This window comes from Lissotriton helveticus, chromosome 11 (assembly GCF_964261635.1).
Source record: "Lissotriton helveticus chromosome 11, aLisHel1.1, whole genome shotgun sequence".
NCBI classification, from domain to species: domain Eukaryota; kingdom Metazoa; phylum Chordata; class Amphibia; order Caudata; family Salamandridae; genus Lissotriton; species Lissotriton helveticus.
In genome coordinates this window covers 15,865,238-15,874,660 of record NC_136072.1, presented here as the reverse complement: position 1 = coordinate 15,874,660, position 9,423 = coordinate 15,865,238, and the positions used below count along the sequence as shown (strand labels likewise).

At 65.5% G+C, this 9,423-nt stretch overlaps 1 protein-coding gene across 1 annotated transcript in view; it reads right to left on the bottom strand.

The window, feature by feature from the left end:
* The window catches only part of MB21D2 (Mab-21 domain containing 2), a 158,254-nt gene extending 149,147 nt beyond the window's left edge, over nucleotides 1-9,107 (bottom strand). The window contains exon 1 of the mRNA XM_078668044.1: nucleotides 8,719-9,107. Within this exon, the coding sequence (XP_078524170.1) occupies nucleotides 8,719-8,932 (214 nt within the window). The 5' untranslated portion in view covers nucleotides 8,933-9,107. The remainder of the gene's footprint in view (nucleotides 1-8,718) is intronic.
* Nucleotides 9,108-9,423: the final 316 nt, after the last annotated feature.

Below are 9,423 nucleotides of genomic sequence, written 5' to 3'. Positions count from 1 at the left end.
GGTCTGTGCGCGGAAAGCAGCCTGGGGGGAAACAGACTGTACACCACTTCCTCTTTCCTTATGTATTGTAAATGTATGAAGAAGGTGAGGGGGCAAAAAACAAAGTCGAGTCACGAAAAGAAAAACAAACGAAAAGCAGACAAGGGCCTACAGCTGCAAACAAAATAATACTAATCCTTTGGAGGTCGGCGCCCTGGGCGGGGGCCGCCCTCGCACACGCGAAAGACCGGCCCTGATGGATACATTGATTTAACATTTTTAAGCAGAATGTGAATTAAGCAGAAGTCTGGTGTGTGGAAGAGAAGTGATCCACAGACATTTTACACACTAGCTCTATATCTTTTTCAAACTCCCGATCTGCAAATCTCCCACCTCCTCCCTTCCTCTCCAGCACCGTCTTTCCACTCTCTCCTGCACCTTTCACCCCACCCATCCCCCACACACAATCCACTCACTCATTCACCTGTTCATTCTGCACTTTCTTCAACTTTCCCCATGCCATTATTTTGACAGCTGGATTTTACGTCCTTCACGCACTTTCACATACATTCAAAATAATAATTGTCACACCCGAGCATTGCTGTGTGCGCCCTGCAGAGAGGCCAATGATCGGATGAGCATGGATTCGGAGCCCAGCAATTGTCAGGCCCTGTGAGACATTTCACAGTATGCACTCGACACGAGTAATATGTTGCATGGGAAATAAAATTCAGAAACACAGAATTCTGGAAAAGGAAAATGCACGTAGGGAATGCATGGGTACGAAAAACATGAAATGTAATAGGCCTCCGACAAGCCTCCGTGCGCCTCGAAGGACAGCCGCAGCAGAGGCGCTAGGCACAGTTACACGGGGCGCTATGCAGGTTAGCCCTGGCTGTGTCGCAGCCGCTCTGGGGTACATGACCGGGCATCCATCACAGCTGCCAGCCCCCCCCCCCCTTGCAGGATCTAAACCTAGCCAGCTGTGCAAAAGAGGGGGAACTTTATCAAGCGAAGTGCGCCCTTCCTTAAAAACCACCCTGCGCTCATGGGTACTCAGGGCATACCACTCATGGGCATTTAAAGTGAATGCCCCTTCCCCCCTGGTGCACCAAGCATCGCAGGGCAGAGCACCCAGGGGCATTTAAATTGAATGCCCCCTTTACCCTGGCACAGCAGCATCTGGGCACAGAGGCATCCTTGTTACCAGGGCGACGCTTCTCTCAGACGAGGGTCTGTTCTGCAGAGGCCAATACGCGCAATGAATTAAGCAGTTAGGGGGGCTCGAAGGTTTTTGCAGGACATGGAAGGGGGTTCTGGGAGCTGCCGAGGAAAACAGGGCTTGTCCAAGTCAAGACCCCAGAGTCACAGCTGTTTGGACAGCAGCTCATCTGGGCCACATCTGCAGCCGGACACTGCCCCCTGCAATCATGGTCAACCAATGAGTGCCATGAGGGTAAGAGGTGGTGGTGAGGGGGGGGGGATGGAAACCAGCCGGCCCCATCTTCCACTGTGCCAACATGAGAGCTTGAATGAACGAGGGGGGAGGACGCACAGCTACCAACCTACCCACGTCACAGGCGAGACAGCCAGAAATAGTAGCAACATAGAGCATGCTGGGACTTGTAGTTCAGCGCGTTAAGTTCCAAGGAAAGAGTGACAGGCACCGGCATGCTTGCAGGCTCGCTTGGACATGGGCAGTAGAGTAAACAGGCTTCATACCCGTTCGGGCAACAGTGCCCAGATTGTGCCCACTCATGTTATGCCACGTACCCCTCCAGCGGGTGGTAACCGCGCAGGTAAAGTGCACTGAAGGGTGTATGTATTAAAGTGCGAAAATGGACACAACGCGCCCCTGGACAGGTGAGTTCACATTTTTACAGCAGCTGCAGAAGACTCAGGAGCCCGAGTGACCCCAGAAAAAGCCAGGCCTGGGGGTCCCATGGCGGGGGCCTGACCTGTGCCCCCCAGACGTACACCTGGGGGTTCAACTGTTCATATCATTGCACCGTGGCCATCACACCCCCACAAAGATGACCCCCCCCCCCTCGTCCTTGGGGTGCGGGGGGGGTCCCCAAGCTCCTGCAACCCCAGCCCCCCTCTCCTGCCTAGGACCCCCAGTGACCACCCGGGGAGGTGATGGGTGAGTGCCAGTTACTGCCCCCACCACGGAGCTGCGGGCCCCTCGTGTGAGTGTCCCCTCCAGGGTGTCTCCTGCCCCCAGGGGTGTGTGTGTGTGGGGGTCTCAGGGGGGTCCCGAGGGGGGTCACTCACCCAGCATGCTGAAGATGAAGTCTTTGACCGTGTGCACCCCCAGGCCCCCTCTCTCTCCCTCCAGGGTCTCTCCTGCCCTCCATGGGTGTGTGGGGGTCACTTACCCAGCATGCTGAAGATGAAGTCCTTGGCCGTGTGCACCCCCAGGGGGCCCCTCTCTCTCCCTCCGGGGTCTCTCCTGTCCCAGGGGGGTGTGTGGGGGTCTCAGGGGGGTCCGGGGGGGCTCTCAGGGGGGGTCACTCACCCAGCATGCTGAAGATAAAGTCCTTGGCCGTGTGTACCCCCAGGGCCCCCTCTCTCTCCCTCCAGGGTCTTTCCTGCTCCCTGGGGTGGGTGTGGGGGTCCAGGGGGGGTCTCGTGGGGGGGTCACTCACCCAGCATGCTGAAGATGAAGTCCTTGGCCGTGTGCACCCCCAGGGGGCCCTCTCTCTCCCTCCGGGGTCTCTCCTGCCCTCCATGGGTGTGAGGGGGTCACTCACCCAGCATGCTGAAGATAAAGTCCTTGGCCGTGTCACCTCCGGGGCCCCCTCTCTCTCCCTCCAGGTTCTCTCCTGCCCCCAGGGGTGTGTGTGGGGGTCCGGGGGGGGGTCTCGAGGGGGGTCCCGGGGGGGTCACTCACCCAGCATGCTGAAGATGAAGTCTTTGGCCGTGTGCACCTCCAGGGCCCCCTCTCTCTCCCTCCGGGGTCTCTCCTGCCCTCCATGGGTGTGTGGGGGTCTCAGGGTGTGTTTGGGGGTCCGGGGGGGTCTCGTGGGGGGGGTCACTCACCCAGCATGCTGAAGATGAAGTCCTTGGCCGTGTGCACCTCCAGGGCCCCCTCTCTCTCTCTCCAGGGGTGTGAGGGGGTCTCAGGGGTGTGTGTGTGGGGGTCTCAGGGGTGTCTGGGGGGGGGGGTCAGTGGGGGGGTCACTCACCCAGCATGCTGAAGATGAAGTCCTTGGCCGTGTGCACCTCCAGGGCCCCCTCTCTCTCCCTCCAGGGTGTCTCCTGCCCCCAGGGGTGTGTGTGTGGGGGTCCAGGGGGGTCAGTGGGGGAGTCCCGGGGGGTCACTCACCCAGCATGCTGAAGATGAAGTCCTTGGCCGTGTGCACCTCCAGGGCCCCCTCTCTCTCCCTCCAGGGTCCCTCCTGCCCTCCATGGGTGTGAGGGGGTCTCTGGGGGGGTCCCGGGGGGGTCAGTGGGGGGGTCCCAGGGGGGTCACTCACCCAGCATGCTGAAGATGAAGTCCTTGGCCGTGTGTACATCCAGGGCCCCTGGTCCCTCTCCCTCCAGGGTCTCTCCTGCCCCCAGGGGTGTGTGTGGGGCTCCAGGGGGGGTCAGTGGGGGGTCCCGGGGGGGTCACTCACCCAGCATGCTGAAGATGAAGTCCTTGGCCGTGTGCACCCCCAGGCCCCCCTCTCTCTCCCTCCATGGGGGTGTGGGGGCCTCAGGGTGTGTGGGGGTGTCTGGGGGGGTCCCGGGGGGGTCACTCACCCAGCATGCTGAAGATGAAGTCCTTGGCCGTGTGCACCCCAGGCCCCCCTCTCTCTCCCTCCATGGGGGTGTGGGGGCCTCAGGGTGTGTGGGGGTGTCTGGGGGGGTCCCGGGGGGGTCACTCACCCAGCATGCTGAAGATGAAGTCCTTGGCCGTGTGCACCCCCAGGGCCCCCTCTCTCTCTCCCCAGGGTCTCTCCTGCCCTCCATGGGTGTGTGGGGGTTCAGGGGGGGTCAGTGGGGGGGTTCCGGGGGGGGTCACTCACCCAGCATGCTGAAGATGAAGTCCTTGGCCGTGTGCACCCCCAGGGCCCCCTCTCTCTCTCCCCAGGGTCTCTCCTGCCCTCCATGGGTGTGTGGGGGTTCAGGGGGGGTCAGTGGGGGGGTTCCGGAGGGGGGTCACTCACCCAGCATGCTGAAGATGAAGTCTTTGGCCGTGTGTACCCCCAGGGCCCCCTCTCTCTCCCTCCAGGGTATCTCCCGCCCCCAGGGGTGTGTGGGGGGGTCCCGGGGGGGTCCGGGGGGGCTCTCAGGGGGGGTCACTCACCCAGCATGCTGAAGATGAAGTCCTTGGCCGTGTGTACCCCCAGGGCCCCCTCTCTCTCCCTCCAGGGTCCCTCCTGCCCTCCATGGGTGTGTGTGGGGGTCCGGGGGGGTCAGTGGGGGGGTCCTAGGGGGGTCAGTGGGGGGGTCCCGGGGGGGTCACTCACCCAGCATGCTGAAGATGAAGTCCTTGGCCGTGTGCACCCCCAGGGCCACCTCTCTCTCCCTCCAGGGTATCTCCCGCCCCCAGGGGTGTGTGGGGGGGTCCCGGGGGGGTCCGGGGGGGCTCTCAGGGGGGGTCACTCACCCAGCATGCTGAAGATGAAGTCCTTGGCCGTGTGCACCCCCAGGGCCCCCTCTCTCTCTCCCCAGGGTCTCTCCTGCCCCCAGGGGTGTGTGTGGGGGTTCAGGGGGGGTCAGTGGGGGGGTTCCGGGGGGGGTCACTCACCCAGCATGCTGAAGATGAAGTCCTTGGCCGTGTGCACCCCCAGGGCCCCCTCTCTCTCTCCCCAGGGTCTCTCCTGCCCCCAGGGGTGTGTGTGGGGGTTCAGGGGGGTCAGTGGGGGGGTTCCGGGGGGGGTCACCCACCCAGCATGCTGAAGATGAAGTCCTTGGCCGTGTGCACCTCCAGGGCCCCCTCTCTCTCCCTCCAGGGTCTCTCCTGCCCCCAGGGGTGTGAGGGGGTCTCTGGGGGGGTCCAGGGGGGGTCAGTGGGGGGTCCCGGGGGGGTCACTCACCCAGCATGCTGAAGATGAAGTCCTTGGCCGTGTGCACCCCCAGGCCCCCCTCTCTCTCCCTCCATGGGGGTGTGGGGGCCTCAGGGTGTGTGGGGGTGTCTGGGGGGGTCCCGGGGGGGTCACTCACCCAGCATGCTGAAGATGAAGTCCTTGGCCGTGTGCACCCCCAGGGCCCCCTCTCTCTCTCCCTCCAGGGTCTCTCCTGCCCTCCATGGGTGGGTGTGGGGGTCCAGGGGGGGTCAGTGGGGGGGTCCCAGGGGGGTCACTCACCCAGCATGCTGAAGATGAAGTCCTTGGCCGTGTGCACCTCCAGGGCCCCCTCTCTCTCCCTCCAGGGTCTCTCCTGCCCCCCTGGGGTGTGTGTGGGGGTGTCTGGGGGGGTCAGTGGGGGGGTCCCGGGGGGGGTCACTCACCCAGCATGCTGAAGATGAAGTCCTTGGCCGTGTGCACCTCCAGGGCCCCCTCTCTCTCCCTCCAGGGGTGTCAGGGGGTCTCAGGGTGTGTGTGGGGGTCCGGGGGGGGGTCTCGAGGGGGGGTCCCGGGGGGGGTCACTCACCCAGCATGCTGAAGATGAAGTCCTTGGCCGTGTGCACCTCCAGGGCCCCCTCTCTCTCCCTCCAGGGTCTCTCCTGCCCCCAGGGGTGTGAGGGGGTCTCTGGGGGGGTCCAGGGGGGGTCAGTGGGGGGGTTCCGGGGGGGGGTCACTCACCCAGCATGCTGAAGATGAAGTCCTTGGCCGTGTGCACCCCCAGGGCCCCCTCTCTCTCTCCCTCCAGGGTCTCTCCTGCCCCCAGGGGTGTGAGGGGGTCTCTGGGGGGGTCAGTGGGGGGGTTCCGGGGGGGGGTCACTCACCCAGCATGCTGAAGATGAAGTCCTTGGCCGTGTGCACCCCCAGGGCCCCCTCTCTCTCTCCCTCCAGGGTCTCTCCTACCCTCCATGGGTGTGTGGGGGTCTCTGGGGGGGTCCAGGGGGGGTCAGTGGGGGTTCCGGGGGGGGGTCACTCACCCAGCATGCTGAAGATGAAGTCCTTGGCCGTGTGCACCTCCAGCCCCCCCCCCTCTCTCTCCCTCCAGGGTCTCTCCTGCCCTCCATGGGTGTGAGGGGGTCTGAGGGTGTGTGTGGGGGTCCGGGGGGGTCCGGGGGGGTCCCGGGGGGGTCACTCACCCAGCATGCTGAAGATGAAGTCCTTGGCCGTGTGCACCTCCAGGGCCCCCTCTCTCTCCCTCCGGGGTCTCTCCTGCCCCCAGGGGTGTGTGGGGGTGTCAGGGGGGGTCAGTGGGGGGGTTCCGGGGGGGGTCACTCACCCAGCATGCTGAAGATGAAGTCCTTGGCCGTGTGCACCCCCAGGGAGCCCCCTCTCTCTCCCTCCAGGGTCTCTCCTGCCCTCCATGGGTGTGATGGGGTCTCAGGTGTGTGTGAGGGTCCAGGGGGGGTCCCGGGGGGGTCACTCACCCAGCATGCTGAAGATGAAGTCCTTGGCCGTGTGCACCCCCAGGGCCCCCTCTCTCTCCCTCCATGGGGGTGTGGGGGCCTCAGGGTGTGTGGGGGTGTCTGGGGGGGTCCCGGGGGGTCACTCACCCAGCATGCTGAAGATGAAGTCCTTGGCCGTGTGCACCCCCAGGGCCCCCTCTCTCTCTCCCCAGGGTCTCTCCTGCCCTCCATGGGTGTGTGGGGGTTCAGGGGGGTCAGTGGGGGGGTTCCGGGGGGGGTCACTCACCCAGCATGCTGAAGATGAAGTCCTTGGCCGTGTGCACCCCCAGGGGCCCCCCTCTCTCCCTCTAGGGTGTCTCCTGCCCTCCATGGGTGTGAGGGGGTCTCTGGGGGGGTCCAGGGGGGGTCAGTGGGGGGGTCCCGGGGGGGTCACTCACCCAGCATGCTGAAGATGAAGTCCTTGGCCGTGTGTACCTCCAGAGCCCCCTCTCTCTCTCCCTCCAGGGTCTCTCCTGCCCTCCATGGGTGTGAGGGGGTCTCAGGGTGTGTGTGGGTGTCAGGGGGGGTCAGTGGGGGGTGCCGGGGGGGGTCACTCACCCAGCATGCTGAAGATGAAGTCCTTGGCCGTGTGCATCTCCAGGGCCCCCTCTCTCTCCCTCCAGGGTCTCTCCTGCCCCCCAGGGGTGTGTGGGGGTGTCTGGGGGGGGGGTCAGTGGGGAGGTCCCGGGGGGGGGGGGTCACTCACCCAGCATGCTGAAGATGAAGTCCTTGGCCGTGTGCACCCCCAGGGGGCCCCTCTCTCTCCCTCCAGGGTCTCTCCTGCCCCCAGGGGTGTGTGTGGGGGTCCAGGGGGGGGGTCAGTGGGGGGGGGGTCCCGGGGGGGGGTCACTCACCCAGCATGCTGAAGATGAAGTCCTTGGCCGTGTGCACCCCCAGGGGGCCATCTCTCTCCCTCCGGGGTCTCTCCTCCCTCCATGGGTGTGTGTGGGTGTGTGTGGGGGTGTCTGGGGGGGTCAGTGGGGGGGTCCCAGGGGGGTCAGTGGGGGGGTCCCGGGGGGGTCACTCACCCAGCATGCTGAAGATGAAGTCCTTGGCCGTGTGCACCCCCAGGGCCCCCTCTCTCTCCCTCCAGGGGTGTCAGGGGGTCTCAGGGGTGTGTGGGGGTCCCGGGGGGGGTCAGTGGGGGGGTTCCGGGGGGGTCACTCACCCAGCATGCTGAAGATGAAGTCCTTGGCCGTGTGCACCTCCAGGGGGCCCCTCTCTCTCCCTCCAGGGTCTCTCCTGCCCTCCATGGGTGTGAGGGGGTCTCAGGGTGTGTGTGTGGGTGTCAGGGGGGGGTCAGTGGGGGGTCCCGGGGGGGTCACTCACCCAGCATGCTGAAGATGAAGTCCTTGGCCGTGTGCACCCCCAGGGCCCCCTCTCTCTCCCTCCAGGGGTGTCAGGGGGTCTCAGGGGTGTGTGGGGGTCCCGAGGGGGTCAGTGGGGGGGTTCCGGGGGGGTCACTCACCCAGCATGCTGAAGATGAAGTCCTTGGCCGTGTGCACCTCCAGGGGGCCCCTCTCTCTCCCTCCAGGGTCTCTCCTGCCCTCCATGGGTGTGAGGGGGTCTCAGGGTGTGTGTGTGGGTGTCAGGGGGGGTCAGTGGGGGGTCCCGGGGGGGTCACTCACCCAGCATGCTGAAGATGAAGTCCTTGGCCGTGTGCACCCCCAGGGGGGCCATCTCTCTCCCTCCGGGGTCTCTCCTCCCTCCATGGGTGTGTGTGGGGGTCCAGGGGGGGTCAGTGGGGGGGTCCCAGGGGGGTCAGTGGGGGGTCCCGGGGGGGGTCACTCACCCAGCATGCTGAAGATGAAGTCCTTGGCCGTGTGCACCTCCAGGGGGCCCCTCTCTCTCCCTCCAGGGTCTCTCCTGCCCTCCATGGGTGTGAGGGGGTCTCAGGGTGTGTGTGTGGGTGTCAGGGGGGGTCAGTGGGGGGTCCCGGGGGGGTCACTCACCCAGCATGCTGAAGATGAAGTCCTTGGCCGTGTGCACCCCCAGGGGGGCCATCTCTCTCCCTCCGGGGTCTCTCCTCCCTCCATGGGTGTGTGTGGGGGTCCAGGGGGGGTCAGTGGGGGGGTCCCAGGGGGGTCAGTGGGGGGTCCCGGGGGGGTCACTCACCCAGCATGCTGAAGATGAAGTCCTTGGCCGTGTGCACCCCCAGGCCCCCCTCTCTCTCCCTCCATGGGGGTGTGGGGGCCTCAGGGTGTCAGGGGGGGTCAGTGGGGGGTCCCGGGGGGGTCACTCACCCAGCATGCTGAAGATGAAGTCCTTGGCCGTGTGCACCTCCAGGGCCCGCTGGTCGTCGTACTCCCGCTGCTCCTGGCGGCTGAAGTCCACGATGAGTCGGTTCAGCTCCTCCACCCGCGCCCCCGACCTGAAGTCCAGCTCCGGGGGGGCGGGCCGGGGGGGGCCACCGCCGCTGCCGGGGGGGCCCGGCTTGGAGGGCACGGGGGCCGCCATCTTCAGCTGAGAGCTGCTCCTCCTGTGGATGGAGGGAGGGGGGGCCGGCCTGGGCACCTGCAGCCGGTGGGCGGGGCCTCTGCCCCTCCTGCCCCCTCGGTGCTGCCAGGCGGGGGTGGTGCCACTGGGGGGCGCAGCCCGGGCTGCTGCGGCCTCCGAGATCAACAAGCGGCCGCTGGATGAGAGATGGGGGCGGGGCCAAGGGGCGGGGCCACGGGGGGGGGGGGCTGCGGCAGGGGGAGGGAGAGGCGGTGCCAGCCTCCGAACCACAGCAGAACCACAGCAGCACCCAGAGTCCAGGACCACAGCAGCACCCAGGCTCTCAGGGCTGCAGCAGGCACAGAGAGGGACGGGGAGGGACCCACAGTAGCAGGAATGGAGAGACGAGAAAGGGAAGAAGCCACAGCAGAACCACAGCAGCAGGCACAGACTCACAGGCAGGGTGGGGTCCACAACAGAAGCACAGCACCACCACAGGCTCTCAGGGCTGC